The sequence below is a fragment of the Enhydra lutris genome, unplaced genomic scaffold, assembly GCF_002288905.1.
Source record: "Enhydra lutris kenyoni isolate GAN:26980312 unplaced genomic scaffold, ASM228890v2 scaffoldscaffold20, whole genome shotgun sequence".
Lineage (NCBI taxonomy): Eukaryota > Metazoa > Chordata > Mammalia > Carnivora > Mustelidae > Enhydra > Enhydra lutris.
The window spans coordinates 19,232,899-19,250,593 of record NW_019154104.1 but is presented as its reverse complement, the minus strand read 5'-3'; the positions used below and the strand labels follow the sequence as shown (position 1 = coordinate 19,250,593).

General features: G+C 38.7%; 1 protein-coding gene across 1 annotated transcript in view; it reads left to right on the top strand.

The window, feature by feature from the left end:
* Positions 1 to 17,695, top strand: part of LOC111148478 (YLP motif containing 1) — a 77,650-nt gene that overhangs the window by 10,026 nt on the left and 49,929 nt on the right. Inside the window, 3 exon segments of the mRNA XM_022505050.1 lie at positions 383 to 619; positions 1,744 to 1,923; positions 2,676 to 3,670. Coding sequence (XP_022360758.1) covers positions 383 to 619; positions 1,744 to 1,923; positions 2,676 to 3,670 — 1,412 coding nt within the window.

The window sequence follows — 17,695 nt, the reverse complement described above, 5'->3', positions numbered from 1 at the left end:
ACTGTTTGGTTGTGTTCATTAATTATGAGACTCCTTGGATAAATCCACAGCAGCCAGTGGCAGGTTAAAAGCAAGCAGCTGTGAATACTGAAAGGATTTCCTGTGAGCATTTACCAGAAAGACTGCTCTCACTTCCAGAAGTATGTGTGTTGAAAGAGTAGAGAAGTATGTTGAATTAATATATGTGGTTTAGCTTTAATGTATATACTTGGAGGGGGGGAATTGAAAGATTATGTTTACTTATTTGCCTTTCTCAGTCCAGCTTTGCCTTTTCTTACGTACAGCCACGTGACCACACACACAAACGCAGGTCTCTGTCAACACCAAGTTGCAAATATATGGGATTTTCAACTACCGTTCTTAAAACTGCCCTCTGTCATAGGAACAGCAGCAATATTGGTATCGGCAGCACCTGCTCAGTTTGCAGCAGAGGACAAAAGTGCACTTGCCAGGACACAAGAAAGGTCCCGTCATAGCAAAGGATGCCCCTGAGCCGGTTAAAGAAGAAGTTACAGTACCTGCCACCAATCAAGTACCAGAACCCTCTTCGTCCGACGAGCCCCCGTTGCCACCACCTAATGAGGAGGTACCGCCTCCTCTCCCACCTGAGGAACCCCAGGTAACCATGAAATTAATTACTTGCTGTTTAAGAAATTGTTCAGCTTTTCTCTGATTCTTTTGTATATACCTTTGTCAAATGAATGTATGTCAAATGAATATATGAATATATGTTTTTTTTTTAAACATGTAAAATTCCAATATGGGAAAATTGGATAAATGCCTGATCGGGTTTAGAAAAGGCATTTTTCTGGTGGTTGAAGTGAGTGGAGAATTAGACACTCTTCTGTACGGAGGCTCTCTAAGCGCTGAAGGGATGCCCGGGAGCCATCACACTGGCAGCCAGGGCAGCCCTCAGGAGCTGCCGTGTCTGTCGTTCAGGTGCTCCGGCGGCAGGGGCGGCGCTGCCCCTTGCTGGTGTAGGGGACTCTGCACAAGTTGGTTAGCCATTCCGTGCTGCAGTTTCCTCATCTGCAGAATGGGTATATTCAAACAGTGGCTATCTTACAGAGCTGTTGAAGCATTCAGTGTGATCATCCTTGTCACCAGCTGACACACGGAAAGTTCTCACTTTGGTCCGAAGGTATTTGTTCTCCCAAGAGCCTGTGTGGAGACTTTATTGAGCCGTAATGAGGACATTGTAATCTCTTAGTTGAAAGTGGCTAATGTGAAAAAGAAAAAGGTCTCTCTCTCTCTTTTTTTTATTTGACAGAGATCACAAGTAGGCAGAGAAGCAGGCAGAGAGAGGGGCGGGGGAAGCAGGCTCCCCACTGAGCAGAGATCATGACCCTGGGATCATGACCCGAGCCCAAGGCAGAGGCTTTAACCCACTGAGCCACCCAGGTGCCCCAAAGGTTTCTCATAGAGTGCAAAGGACATAGCTATAAAGCGACCGTTTTGGGGAAATGGTTGCCCTGTTCAGGAACAGTGAGATGATTATTCCAGTGAAGACTGTGGGATTCATAAAGTCCTTTATATAAGTACTCGTGAGCCACAGTGTAAGCAGAGCCAGGGATTTTTATCCAAACACAAAATAACTTTTCTCGGTCAGCCAGAGTTGTAGAGATTCTGGACTATTCTGGACTATTAAGTAATACAATACTTCATAAAATATTTGGGTCTTTTGTTAATTTGGTTGCTGTTTTGTTACTTATATAAAAGTGTATTCTGTCTTTTATCTTTCAGTCTGAAGACCCGGAAGAGGACGCTAGGTTAAAACAGCTGCAGGCCGCAGCCGCGCACTGGCAGCAGCACCAGCAGCATCGAGTTGGCTTCCAGTATCAGGGAATAATGCAGAAGCACACTCAGTTACAGCAGATCCTCCAGCAGTACCAGCAGATTATCCAGCAGCCGCCACATATGCAGGCAAGTGCCGCCTCAGCTCACACGTGGGAAGTTGCCCCAAGTCATGGAGGAGTTGTTATTCCTGAAAGAGATCTAAATGTGAAGGAGAGAAATTAAATTTGATCTTTCCACGGGGGTTCCAAGTAGTTACCTGTCACATCACCGGGGATTTGGGAAGTACAGCTTTATGGAAATGCCCTTGGGATGGGGCAGGTGTGGTGCAGACTTCTGGTCATGTCAACCCAGGCAGGTGTTAAAGGACCGTTGCTAAGGATTTTAAGAACCAGAGATTCTTATCATGTAGTTTCAAGTTGCCTACAAATCACTTCAGTGACAGACAAGCAAAAAATCCACCAAAAAGATCATAGCAATCACCACAGAAACCTAGAAACAGAGCAAAAGATAACTGCTCTTTTTATATCCGGAAGACACAAGCTTGTGTCTGTATGTCTATAGTAATAAATCGTTTTTTAAATTCTTAAAGTGATCCATGGTAGTACGAAAAACTTGAAAACAATTATTACTGAGATAGGTATTTGCTTTAGTGTTTAGTTGGTTTCTCCAGCTCTATGATAACTTAGAGAAATGAGTCAAAGGAAGAAAGAATGATCGTCATTAAGGAGATACAACAAGTTTATCCTTACTAGTCTCCTGAAGTCTTTAGCGTTTTAATTTCTTAAGACTACAGATGCCCTTGATTCGTTAATATTTTAACTTTAGGGTCAGTTCTCTTATAGGAATGTCTTGAAATAATTGTCACCCTTTGTTCGTAGACCATGTCTGTAGACGTGCAGCTGCGGCATTATGAGATGCAGCAGCAACAGTTTCAACATCTCTACCAAGAATGGGAGCGGGAGTTTCAGCTGTGGGAGGAGCAGCTCCATTCTTATCCTCATAAAGATCAGCTTCAGGAGTATGAGAAGCAGTGGAAAACATGGCAGGGACATATGAAAGCGACTCAGACCTATCTCCAGGAGAAAGTCAATTCCTTTCAGAACATGAAGAACCAGTATATGGGGAACATGTCAATGCCACCTCCTTTCGTTCCGTATTCTCAGATGCCTCCACCTCTACCGACAATGCCCCCTCCGGTATTGCCTCCATCATTGCCACCACCAGTGATGCCCCCTGCCCTGCCTGCTTCAGTGCCACCGCCTGGCATGCCCCCACCTGTGATGCCACCTTCTCTACCAACCTCTGTGCCCCCACCTGGGATGCCTCCATCTCTCTCTTCTGCAGGGCCACCGCCAGTTCTTCCCCCGCCTTCCCTCTCCTCTGCAGGGCCACCGCCCGTTCTTCCCCCACCTTCCCTCTCCTCAACGGCACCTCCACCTGTCCTGCCCCTGCCACCATTGTCTTTAGCCACACCTCCTCCAGGATTACCTCCCCCGGGGGTTCCACAGGGGATGCCTCCTCAGTTAGGATCAGCCCCAGTCCCACCAGCCTCCACTTCTCAGAGTTCACAGGTTCCAGAGAAACCTAGACCAGCACTGCTTCCCACTCCTGTGTCTTTTGGTTCAGGCCCGCCCTCAGCCTACCACCCTCCATTGCAATCAGCTGTTAGCCCATCAGAACAAATGAATTCTAAAGCTCCTCTGAGCAAGTCTACTCTGCCATATAGTTCATTCTCATCTGAGCAAGGACTTGGGGAGTCTTCAGCTGCTCCATCTCAGCCAATCACTGGAGTCAAGGATATGCCAGTGAGGTCAGGTGGACTGCTTCCAGATCCTCCTAGAAGCAGTTACTTGGAAGGCCCAAGAGGCCCAAGGTAGGTCTGCCTTTGTTTGGTTGGTTGGTTTGGTTTGGCTTTTTTGTTGTTTAGGCTAAGTAGGCCTTGATGGTATAAAAAACTTTATACGATTTTTATATTCTTTTTGTACTTTTATATACATTCCTGGTTTACAGTTAATAATGTTAGTATTGTTCACTTCTCAGATGTGACATAATAAGATCTAGAAGTAGTACATGCCCCCATTTCTTTGATGTCACTGCTTTTATCCTACATGTAGAGATCATAGTCCAGAATGAATGTCCTGTTTTAGGGTAATGCTTCTCAATTTCTTGCTGACTTTTTAGCTTCAGAAGTAGTATTTATTAAGTTTATCTTTTTTTTTTTTTTTTTCTTAATTTCACAATTAACTGAATCGGTAACTTCTCTTTGTTAGGTAATATGCCTGCTCTTGGCGATAAAGATGAATAAGCCAATATTCTAATGAAATAGGCAACAAAATTTAGTATAAGAGTAAATAGGACTTTCACCCATTTGTTTAGCAAATATTTATTGCTCTGTGCTTATAACAATGAATATAACCGAGCAGACAAAATCCCCGCCCCCATGGAGCTTATTTCCTGTATATCTCCCTCAATTTGGGAGATGTTTTCCTTTTGTCTGAACCACATTTTTATTTAGAAAAGCACACAGAGAAATTTACTAGTAGTCTTAAGTTTTTTTGTTTTTGTTTTTTGTTTGTTTTTACTTTGCTTTTTAAAAGGTGTTAAATTCATTTTTCAAGTTTGTAAAAGTATAGTCCCCCCCTGCAGGTTGACCTAAATGTTAATTTTCCTGTAGAAAAACCTTACCAATCACATTTTTTTCCCAATTGGAAATTGTGATAGAAATACGTACTCCTTATACTTAATTTAGATAGTACAAAAAAAAATTCTAAAAAGTGAAATTCACCTAATTCCACAATCTAGAGATAATAATTAAAAATATATATGTCATCAAAAATGGGATCATACTGAGCATTTTGTCTTGTAAACTTTTTCTACTCGTCAGTACATTGGTTAGTTTTCCATCTCAGTGTCAGTGTTATCTATATTATTTTAATTTAACCTGAATTTTGACTTTTGGAAACAAAATATATCTTTTATTTGTTCCCCAAATTTATAACTCTTAAAACATGGCACAAAACTCCACCATCAAATAAGGGGTTGACAGTTCTCTAGAAAACTTGTTTCTTGCATTGAACCTAAATGTGTTGCTGTAACCTCTACCTGTTGATTCTAGATCTGCCTCTGTGGTTAACACATAATTAACATGAATTCCTCTGGGTGCCAGAAGACTTGCCAGAGGCTTTACATGCATTATGTTATCTCGTAGAGTCTTCTCAGCAACCTGTAAACGAGGCAGGCTCATACCCTGTGTTTACCCTTTAGAGACTGGGCCTGAGAGGTTGAGTAACTTGCTCAGCATCATGTAACTGGGAGAGTAGAGCCTGAGTCCACACCCAGTGGGAGCAGAGTCCAGGGGGCTCCCAGAGCAAAAGCACTAGTTAACTGCTGTATTTAATGCCATGATTCAGTGATATTCATACTGTCAGTGATTACAAGTACATTTTGTAGTCTTGATTTACTTGGTATGTGTAACTTTTTTATTAGAATTCCCACTTACCTCTTAGATTAAGCATTGCCTTTTGGATCTGGTAATGAATTTGCTGTCAGAAAAGTACATTATTCTTAACACCTTAAGAAACAGAGATTTCCTGCTCCCTTTTTTCCCTATCATATTAATGTTTTCTGTCTTTTGCCCAACAAATCTTGTTGTAAATTTAGGACCTATTTTAAGTTTTTTTCTTACCATAAGGTACAGCTAATAATTTCACTTCTAGGCAGATCTTAGCAATTATCTAGCACAATATCCCGTCTATAGCAATTGATATTTGTGTTGCATTTTAGGTTGTCATCCTGGGTCTTGCACATATTCTCTTATTATTTCTCTGTGATCTCATGAAGTAAACATATAAGGGAAGTTAAGATTTGGAGAGATTCTAAATAAATTGCCCCAGATGACGTTGCTAGTAAATGATTAAGATGGAATTAGAATCCAAGGCCTTCTGATCGCCCCCCCCTTTTAAAGATTTTTTTTTTTTTTTTTTTTTTTTTGAGGGAGAGAGAATGAGCCTGTGCCAGTGGTGTGGGGTTGTGTGTAGAAGGAGAGGGAGGGAGGGTCCCAAGCAGACTCAGTACTGAGCGTGGAGTCCAGTGTGGGACTCAACCTCATGACCCTGAGATCATAACCTGAGCCGAAACCAAGAGTCAAACACTCAACCAACTGTACCACCCAGGTGCCCCGATCCACTTTTGAGTTCATTTTACTTCCTGTGACAAGTAGTTGATGGCCTCTTCTTAAACATTGGCACTGCGATAAGGAATACCAGTATAATAAGGTATTGACAGTTTTCTGGAAAGTTGTGCCTAAATGTGTTGCTGTCACTTCTGCCTGTTGATTCTAGATCTGGCTCTATGGTACAATAGATAATTATCCTATCCCCATCTATAGCATGTCCCTGCGGTTCTTTAGACACCGCTCTCCTGTCTCCCCCATCAGGCCTTACCTGCTCTTCTCTGCCATCGCAGAAACTCAGATTCTTCTTTTCTTTTCACACTAACATTGGGTCTGGCCTCCTCCTGCTACATTGCTCCTTATCTCGCGAAGGGCCTTGAATTTGTCAGTCTCCTTCAGAATGAACACTTACTTCAGATGCAGGGAACCGTAGAGCCTGTTACCAGCTTTGTTATAAATAACGTACTTGTGTAGCTGAACAAAACATCAGTTTGGCTTCCCTGGTCTTTTTCACATTAGCCGTTACTAGGGCAAGCCTCTCTCATCCCAAACTTGTATAGTTGTTTTTGTTTTGTTTTTCTCTTTTTCTAAGACTTTATTTTACATTTCATCTAGTTAGGTTTGGGCCAACTTTCTGGTCTGCTGCAATCTTAATAAATGTTGATTATATTGCTTTTACATGTTCCTCTCCAGCTTTTTCACCTGCAACTTTGATAAGGATGGCTTTTTTTGGTTTTTGAATTGGATCCTGCTCACATTATCTACCCTGTTTCTAAAACCTTTCCCCAGTCTAGCTTATGTCATTTCCATTTCTCTTATCTTTCTAGTTCTTTTGCTCACTTAGCTCATATCACGTTTAATTTGTGACTGTTGCCTAGGCATGGTTCTTTTTCCTCCTGTGTACCTAGGTTACAAAAAAAAAAATCAGTGGGAAGCTGGTAAGTGAATGAAAGAGACTGAGGTAGGAATAATCCACACTGTCAAGGAAACCTGTGAAAGCTGGGTAGAGAAACAAGAATGGAGAACACAGATAACTAACTTACCAATAACACACTATCAAAATAAAGTAATGTAAATGACTTTGAGTTTTTGCAAAATCCAGATTTACGCTGCTTTCTAAAAACTGTGAAGGTTTCCAAGAAGTCCAGTGGTAGAACTGCATCATGTGTAAATTCCATACTGGAGCATCTGGGGCAGCTGTTTTAAATTTGTGTGTATGTATGTGTATCATTTGATTCATCAGGTCTTCTAGAAGACTACCACTGCTCTAAAACTGTTAGGTCAGTGGATGTTGGTTTCCCAGAACCCTTTATTTTTCAGTCATAAGATTTATTTATTAAAGGGTGACATACAGAGATATGCACAATCCTGAGTGCATAACTTAGTGAATTTTCACAAAGTAAACACACTTGTGTTATCACGACTGAGATCAAGACATGAAGATAACTAGTGTCTGAGTAGTATCCTCATGCCCCTTCCCATTTTCCGTCACCCCAAAGATAACCACTAGACCAACTTTTTATATCATAGATTAGTTTTGCCCGTTTTTGAAGTTTATATAAATGGAATCCTACTGTGTGTACTCTTTTTGAGTCTGGCATCTTTCATTTGACATTATGTTATTGTGAGATTCATCCCTGGTGTGTTCATTCCCATTTCTCTACAGTATTTTGTTTTGTGACTATACCACAATCTGTTTATCTAGTCTAATAGTGATGATCATTTAAGCTTTTGGTTATTAGGAAAAGCACTGCTTTGTGTCTTTTTGTGCTGTATGTGTCCCTTTAGGGGTGTGTGTGTGTGTGTGTGTGTGTGTGTGTGTGTGTATTTTGTTTAGAAATGTACCAGCGATAGGAATTGCTGCATTAGGGGGTAGGTATGGTTCTGCTTGGATAGATACTGTCAAACAGTTTTCTGAAATGATTGTATCCATGTACATTCTCACCAGCGGGTTTTTTGCATCCTCATCAACACTTGGTATTGTTAAATTTTTAAATCTTAGCAATCTTGGTGGACATCTAGTGGTGTTGTGGTATGGCTTTAATTTGTATTTCCCTGATTACAAATGAGGTTAACTTGTCTTTCCATTTGATTATTGTTAAGTTGAATTTCCTCTCTTATGAAATGCTGATTGAGGTCTTTTCCCAGTTTTCCTATTGGGTTATGTATTTTTCTTACTGATTTGTAGGAATTCCTAATGTATGCTAGATATCATTCTGTGTCTAGATTGTCTCAACTGTTTCTCACTCTACAGCCCTTTGTCTTTCTCATCCTCACTGTACTGAAAAAGTGTCATATTGATCCAGCGGACCCTTTTAACATTTTAAAGGAATTTTACAAATAACTTACAGAAGTAACAAAGGGATAGTGAAGAACAACTTATAGGAATTTTTATAAATATTTTACAAGCGTAGAGCTCTGCCTCAAGTAAATTTTGGCACATAAACGTAAACATAAAAGATGAAATAATCCTGTCACACATTCTCCTGGCAAAGCAAAATGGTCCAGGTTCTTGGCACAAATTACTATGTGATGACATCCTTCCAGTTTAATGACTAAGCGGATGACAGTACATTTCCTTTCTGTCCTTAGAAATCTATTGTTCACTCATCGAATCTTGAGCTTGAGAATATTAATCTAGGGTACTGTCATCTGAGGACTTAACAGTTGGAGATTTCACTTTTATGATTGGTTTCACAGCTTTATTAGAGCCTAGAGTGCTTCTCTCTCTGTGTTTATTTTTTTATTTTGACACAGCTTCCTCTCTCACTTTTCTTTGCCATGCTGGTCAGAAAATGAAAATTTCTAAATTCTCAATTGTGTTCAATGAAGCCTAAAAGTAGGGTGTAATATTTTGGGCAATACAAAGTGGGGTGAGGTGACAGCTGTTTTCACCTTTGCTTCATCTTTTAGGCAAATCCATCATTCCTTCATTACCTTTGTATGTTAATCTTCTTTGGCATAGTTGGGGATAATTGATAAGTAATGATGAGTGAGTAATGAATTGCAGAATATTTAAGATATAGAAGAAAGTCACTTAGGATCCCATAGTGTGTCTTAAATTTATGAAAGGCTATAATGGACCCATATAGTAATCGCATGATAATGTAAGTTTTATTCTTTTTTAAGAGGTAAATTTTCTCTTTGTTCTCGGGAAAGCCTATAAGAAAAAAGTCATGAAATAGCAATCCTCATAATAGAACTGTTTATTTTTTAAGAGTTCATTTCAATTCCAGTTAGTTAGCATACAGTGTAATGTGTGTTTCAGGTACTACAATATGGTGACCCAACACTTCCATGCAACTCCTGGTACGCATCACAGCAGCTGCGCTTTCTAATCTCCGTCCTCTATTTATCCCATCCCCAGCCCTGCCCACCTCTTCTCTGGTAACATCACTTTTTTCTCTAGAGTTAGAGTCTGTTTCTTGTGAGGGGGGCACCTGGCTGGCTCAGCCAGTAGAGCATGGGACTCTTGATCTCAAGGTTGAGTTCAAGCCCCGTGTTGGGAGTAGAGCCTACTTTAAAAAAGAAAATCTTTCTTGGTTTGTCTATTTTTTTTTCCCTTTACTCATTTGTTTTGTTTCTTAAATTCCACATTGAGTGAAATCATCTGGTAATCCTGTCTCTGACATTTTGCTTAGCATAATGCTTTCCAGCTCCATCCACATGGTTGCAAATGGCAAGATTTCATTCTTTTTTATGGCTGACTAATATTCCATTACACATACACATGTATATGTATATATACAAACACACACCCCCTCCCCACACACATCTTTATCCATTCATCAGTGAATGGGTACTTGGGCTGTTTCCATGATTTGGCTATTGTAGAAAATGCTGCTGTATACATGGGGGTGCATGTATCCTTTTGAATTAGTACTTGTGTATTCTTGGGGTAAATACCTAGTAGTGCAATTGATGGATCAAAGGGTAGTTCTCTTTTTAACTTTTTGAGGAGCATCCATACTGTTTTCTATAGTGGCTGTACCAGCTGGCATTCCCAGCAATGGTGTAAGAGGGTTCCCATTTCTCCACATCCTCACCAACAGCTTTTGTTTCTTGTGTTGTTGATTTTAGCCATTCTCATAGGTTGTGAGTATACTAGACTGTCTAAAAACAAAACAAAACAATTCTAAAATTAGGATCCAGTGAACCCAGAGGAACCTCAAAAGTTAATGGTGTCTTTTGATTAATAGACATTATTGATTTTAATTTAATAGTCTAATTTGTTGATCTTTTCCTTCATGGTTGGTGCTTTTTTGTGTCCCACTTTAAGAAATCTTTGTTTACAACAAAGCCATAAATACATTATCCTATTTTATCTTCTGTCTTTTATTGTTTTACCTTTTATTTTTAGGTCAACAATCTATATAGAATAGATTGTTCGTTAATGTGTGGTATGAGGTAGGGGTCATGGTTTATTATTTTTCATATGGCTGTGTAGTTGACCCCAGTGCCATTTATTGAAAAAGTCATCTTTTCCTTACTATGTTGGTAGTAACTCCATCATGAGTCAAATGACTATATGTGGGAATTTATTTCTGGACTCTATTTGTCCATCCTTGCACCAGTATCCTGTTTTAAGTACTGTAGTTTTGTTAATAAATCTTGATATCTCTTAGTATAAGTCCTCCAATTCTGTGTCTTTAGATCAGAGGTTGGCAAACTTTCTCTGTGAAGGGCCAAATGGTAAATATTTTTAGGCTTTGTAGACCACGTTTGGTTTCTGTCAAATATTTTTCTTTCTTCCTTTTATTTTTCACCTTTAAAAATGTAAAAAAAATCATTCTTAACTTTATTTGCCCCATGGGCCTTAGTTTACTGACCCCCAATCTAGATTGACTTGTCTATTCTTGGTCCTCTCTCTTTCCCACATAATGCTTAGAATCAGCTTGTCAGTTTTCAGAAACCTGCTGGAATTTTGATGAAAATTGCATAGAATCTCTTGACCATTTTGCACAAGAATTGCCATCTTTGTAATATCTCGGCTTCTGATCTGTCACACATACTTTTTGATTGGCTTTCAGGTTGGAATTGTGGACCTCTTCTGTTCTGTACCTATCTTATTAGGATTAGTAAGGGATTATAAACACTATAATTTTACTCTGCTTTCATTTGTTATGGTTGTTCCTGTTTATAGAGATTACTCTTGGGGGGAATTTTGATTTTAGGATCTTGGTTGTACATATTAGAAAATAACTGAAAAATTATCTCACATGAAAATTAAAAGGACAGGAATTTGGTTCCAGTATTGAGTATTTTGTAATTCCCATGGTCAGCTGATTTGAGTATGTTTATGTAACTGTTGTGACAATAAGATGTTATCTTGTTTAAGGGTATATGTATTTTCCTGCATACCTCTTAAGTTTTTATACCAACATTTGGAGTCTATTTTTTTATGTCAAATCTTTTATAAAGTTTTATAAATACCTTTAATGGTTTCATACCTAGTTTGGGGTTTTTTATTTTTTAGAAGTTTATGGAATGCCTAACTGTACAAAAATTTTTAAATATTTAAATGCCAAATATTTGTTTTTCTTTTCATCTAATCAATGGGCAATGCATGTGTTTTTATGTGATTGTATTCAGTGAATATATACTATGTTTGTACTTTATTTCAAATGTTTTTATATGTTAAAAAGGTCATAGCATTTCATTGTATTGATGTAAACATGACTTATTTTTGTGCATACTTTTAAATTGAATATCTCTTAATATATTTCTTCTAAAGGCTTAAGAATTCTTTACTTTTATAAATACAAAAGGTTTTGATAGTCTTAACATTTTGTTACATCCTCAAGCTTTAAACATGTGAAAGTGCAGTGCTGATAAATAATTGCCATTTACGTGTAGTGTTGAAAGTAGATTTCAGTTGCTTTAACATTTTCTTACTCCCCAAATAAAAATAAAATGATGACCCTTCGCTGTTGATCAGCAATTTAATCTGAAAGCAAAGCGCCCTCCCCTTTAAGGAAACTGCATACTGTATGTGCGGGCATGATGCTTGTAGTAATGAGTTCCTTAACTTTTACAGGCTTGCCACTGTGTTCTCTTCTTCCTTATCTGCACATCTTTTAGTGCCTCTCTGGCTTCGTTTTTCCTTTCCTCTGGCTTTGACACGTGCTCTTTTCTTTGTCTGGAATCCCTTTCCTGTCAGTTTTTGCTTTACTGCTTCCTATTTTTCCTGCCCTAGGGGCAGGGAGCCCTTTAGTAATTATGTGTTGAGATCCTTCAGTGAGTCAGACCATGGGGATCCCTCAGTGAACAAGGCCAACATGTCCCATTTGATCAAATTGTGTTCTAATTGTTGGTTTACTTGCCTCATTCATCCCGTGGACTGTGAACTGGAGTTATGTATCCGTTTATTTCTAGAGCTGACAGGTCCTGACAGGTGTTCAATCAGTCTTGCTTATGTCAGAATGTCTCGGTTATGGACAAAATTCTGAAGGCGTTCACAGTTTGGGTAGGAAGGCAGTTCATTTGTATTCAGATTTGTTGATAAAACTGGGTAACAAATGCACAAGGGTTCTTACTCTTGTACCTTGTGGAGGATAGTCTTACTTAACACTTAAGTGAACTACTAGTGATTATTGAATTGAATACAAAGCCGATGGCTTTACACAATTTTATTGATCTCAGGTGTTTTTCCAGGCACTTTGAATTAATAAATGTAACTTCAAGAAAAGGAACTAAACCATCACAATCCGTGAAACAGTATCATAAATAGGTAAATAAGTAAATAAGTGACCTCCATCCTAAGCATTGTGGTGTATCCTTTGACACGTCTCTGGTCAGCTCCTTTTCCTTTGCCCGACAATAACGATGCCAAGCCTTCACCACTTTGCAGAGACCATCTGCACTAGTGCTGCTTTCTTTGTCTCCACAAACATTTTTATTTTGCTTTGTATCTTTATTTTAGCTTCCTGCCTCCTAGAGAAAATCAAGGCTTTCAGGCCCAGTGAAACTCACTTCCTGCCCTTCTGTTTACCTTATCTTACTATCCTCATCTTTCTTCTTCTAGCCTCAGAGTAAGTCCTTCTTCCTCATGGTTAGGGGTAATCTCTCTGTGCCACTTAAATTCATTTTATATTTTTATCCAAGTGGTACATACATACAGTTTGGAAAAATCAGGCAAAGCAGCCAGCCTAGATTCTAATGACATCTTTTAATTCTTTAGCTGTTTCTTCTGGTAATTACCTTCCTGTCAATAAATAATATGCTCCGGCTTTCTGGACTTACACATTTTAGATGTTATATATTTGCTTCCAGGTCTGATAAGGATTTAATTCTTACACTACTCCAACCCCATCTGTCTAATACATTTATATCACTGTTGTTAGATAAGTAAACCAGGTTTGCTATAGAGGTAAGCAGTGTATTATAATTATATTTTCTTTAGTGTAATGACTTTTCTAGAATTTCCAATTGTCTTCTTGAAAAATATTTAAAATAATTCTCCAACCCTCGTCTCAAAAGCACCAGGTCTTTTTTTCCTGAGGAGATCGCTTTCCCAAATTTATTCATCTTGCTTTTCACCTGGGCGGGTTGGGTGGTTGGTTGCTCAAAAGATCTGCCGTATGGCTGTTACTCCAGCATTTCCCTTGACTATCCTCCTGGATTGGATTCACTCTCTACTGAATCTCATGGCTTCCTGTTTGTGGTTTAGTGCCTCTTTTTCCCCAGAGTGCATGCCCAAGTAGCTTACTGAGAGATCGTGGGTTGGAGGTAGGTACATTTTCTGAGTCTTGTGTGTGTGATAATATTTTTTTTTAAAGATTTTATTTATTTATTTGACAAAGAGAGATCACAAGTAGACGGAGAGGCAGGCAGAGAGAGAGAGAGAGAGAGGGAAGCAGGCTCCCTGCTGAGCAGAGAGCCCAATGTGGGACTCGATCCCAGGACCCTGAGATCATGACCTGAGCCGAAGGCAGCGGCTTAACCCACTGAGCCACCCAGGCGCCCCGTGTGATAATATTTTTATTCTAACCTCACACTTGATTAATCATTTGGATATAGAATTTGAAGTTAAGCATTTAAAATTTTTTGATGTAATTAAACTAAAAAAATTAGTTCACCCATTTCCCCCTTAACCCCACACCTGCCTCTGGCAACCACGAGCCTGTTCTCTGTATCTATGAGCTTGGTTTTTTTCTATTGATTTATTTATTTTTACATTCCACATGTAAGAGAGCTCATACGGTATTGGTCTGACTTACTTCACTTAGCGTAATGCCCTCGAGGTTTATCCATGCTGTCACAAGTGGCAAGATTTCATTCTTTTTCATGGCTGAATAATATTCAGTTCAGTATTCACGTTCTTTATCCATTCTTCCATTGATGGACACTGAGGTTGTTTCCATATTTTGGCTACTGTGAATAATGCTGCAGTGAACATGAGGATGCATGTATCTTTTCAAGTTAGTTTTTTGTTTTCTTCACATACAAATACCCAGAAGTGGAATTGATGTATCATATGGTAGTTTTACTTTTAATTTTTTGAGGAACCTTCATACTGATTTCCTTGTGGCAGCACCATTTACATTCCCACTAACTGTGTACAAGAGTTCTCTTTTTTCCATATCCTTGCCAACACTTGTTATTTCTAGTCTTTTTGAAAATAGCCATTCTAACAGATGTAGGGTAATATCTCATTGTGGTTTTTGTTTTTGTTTTTTTAAATTTATTTATTTGACAGAGATCACAAGTAGTCAGAGAGGCAGGCAGAGAGAGGGGGGAAGGAGGCTCCCCACTGAGCAGAGAACCTGATGTGGGGCTCTATCCCAGGACCCCGGGATCATGACCTGAGCCGAAGGCAGAGACTTAACCCACTGAGCCACCCAGGTGCGCCTCTCATTGTGGTTTTGATTTGCACTTCCTTAATGAAGGAAAGATGCATACAAAAGATGTAGAATATCTTTTCATGTACCTACTGGCCATCTGTATATCTTCTTTGGAAGAATATCAGTTCAGATCTTCTGCCCTTTTTTTAATCAGATTGTCTGTATTTTTGCCAGAGTTGTATGAGTTCTTTATTTTGGGTGTTAGCCCCTTATCAGATATAATATTTGCAAGTATTTTCTCCCAATCAGTAGGTTGCCTTTCTGTTTTTTGTTGATGGTATTCATTTTGTTTGTCTGTTTCTTAAGGTTTTTTTTTTAATCTATTTGACAGAGCAAGAGAGGGAACACAAGCAGGGGGAGTGGGAGAGGGAGAATGTAGGCTTCATGCTGAGCAGGGAGCCCGATGTGGGGCTCAATCCCAGGACCCTGGGATCGTGACCTGAGCTGAAGGCCATAGATGCTTATCTGAGTGAGCCACCCAGGTGCCCTCATTGATGGTTTTCTTTGCTGTACAGAAGCTTGGTAGTTTAATGTGGTCCCACTTGTTTATTTTTGCTTTTTGCTTTTGATGTCAGGTTAAAAAAATCATTGCCAGGACCTACGCCAAGGAGCTTACCTCTTGTTTTTTTCTAGGAGTTTTTTGGTTTGGGGTCTTACTTTCAAGTCTTTAATCCATTTTGAGTTAGTTTTTGTGTATAGTATGAGATAGCTCCATAGTTGCATTCTCTCGTATGTGGCTGTTTGATGATTTTCCCAGGATGATTTATTGAAGAGACTGTCCTTTCTCCATTTTATATTCGTGGCTCCTTTGTCATGAAGTAATTGACCATATATGTGCAGGTTTATTTTGGGCCTCTCTCTTCTGTTCCATTGATCTGTGTGTCTGTTTTTATGCCAGTACCAAACTGTTTAATACCATTTAAGTATTGAAGTTGAACGTAATTATTCCTCAAGGTTTTAGGAACATCATTCTATTTTCTTCTGTCACTTAGTGTAGTTGCTGTACTGTTGTGATTCTTGTCCTTTTTATTGTTTTTAATTTTTTTTAATTCTTGTCCTTTTTAGATGACTTCTCCCTATTGCCAGAAACTCCTCCCCCTCTTCCCCCAGTATTCTAAAAGTTCATAGTTTGTTTTGTTTTGTTTTACTAATTATACTGGGTACTTAGTGAGCTAGGCTCTTTCTGTCTGGATATGAGAGTCTCTTAACTCTTAAATTTTTATGGTATTTCTTCATTAATTTTTTTTTTCTTCTTTTATGTTTTTCTCTTTCTGGAACTCCTTGTTAGTAGACTTTTGGACCTGCTAGATTGATTTTATTTGTCTCTTTTCTCTTTCATTTGGTTGTACTTTGAGATACTACTAATCCTTTTATTGCATTTTGTTTGGATAATTTTTAAAAAAATTTCTGTAGTTCTTTTGGTTCTGATCCTTTTTTATATATAGCAAATTGATTTATAGCTACAATATCTTTAAGAATCTCTCTGAGGATATTATTTGGGTTTTTTTTTTTTTTAAAGTTCTCTTGTGTTTTTTGCATTATCTCTGTTTTCTCCAGATTTAGGACTTTGTTTACCTTTGGTCTTTTCCTTTTGTTTTAGAGACATTCCTCAAATATCTAGATATTAAAATAAATATCCATTTATATTTAAGAATGGGGGACACAGACAAGCTAATTGGAAACTCTGTGTGCATATGGGGGGCATATCAAATATTCTTGCTCTCATTCAGTAAATTCAGGCTTTGTTTTAGGTGGTAGGGCAAAGAACTGTCTGCTAAAGTTAGAGGGCCCTCAGATTCAAAAATTTAGGGACATTCAGCCTAAAGAAAGTCTGTTTTGATGGTTCTGAATATAGATTTTAATTTACATATTTTAGCCCTCAAGTCTTATTTCTGTCCTTCATGGTATCTGAGAATGTTGACTCTCTAGTTTCTGTGAGCAAACCAGCCCCATTTTATTTAATGTCCTTCTACTACCATCATTCTAAACTGCAGCTTCTCCTTGCTCCATATGTTACCATTCATGTTTGCTCTTTGTCTAACAGAATTTAAAAACAAAATTCTCATCTGCTATTGGTCTCCTTTCTGTTTATAATGGATTTATGTATATCAAAATTCCTTGTGATAACTCTGTGTGGTGTCAGTTTGGCTAGGCTGTAGTACCCTTCCCAGAGTTCCCTTATATGTTTCTGATTAGGGTGGGAGATTTTTGCATCTGACATGAAATATTTATCCCTGGACAACTGAAAAAAGATTCTTACCTATTTCCCGGAAGAGGATATAAAGTCCCTTTTTTGTCCTTGGAGAAATTTTCATTCTTCTAGCTGGTTCACAGTCTCTCTTTGACACTCTGTAATTTAAACTCTTGAGATACAAAATTAACTATTATTTATACATCTCATGTTAGATGATAAGGAAGAAAAATCAACCAACAATATTTGACTAATAATGTGTATATATTTAAACATACCAAATTAAGGAAGAAATACTCATAACTATTACAGTTCTTTCTGCAACTGGTCATGTAACTATAGTTGGTATTTATAACTTCCTTCTTCCACTACCCATTTTATAGTCCCTTTGCTCTCAGCATGCACCTCGGGTGGTCCTGGTTTTTTGCCTGGTGGAGTGACCCAAACCTTCATTCCTGAAGGGTCTGGGCTATTGACAAGCCTGTCTGAATTGAGTTACTATAATTTTTAATTGACTTTAATCACAGGACATGGAAGTGCTAAGAGGTGTTCTAGAGGCTCTCCATTGCAGACATAGTCTTCCTTATCCTCATTGTGCAGTAGTAACCCAATTTCCCCTTGCAGCTCAGGGCCAAGTCACCCCCAGCCAGTATAGTAAGTCCCTTCTTTGCCTTTGATCAGAACCCAAAGTAG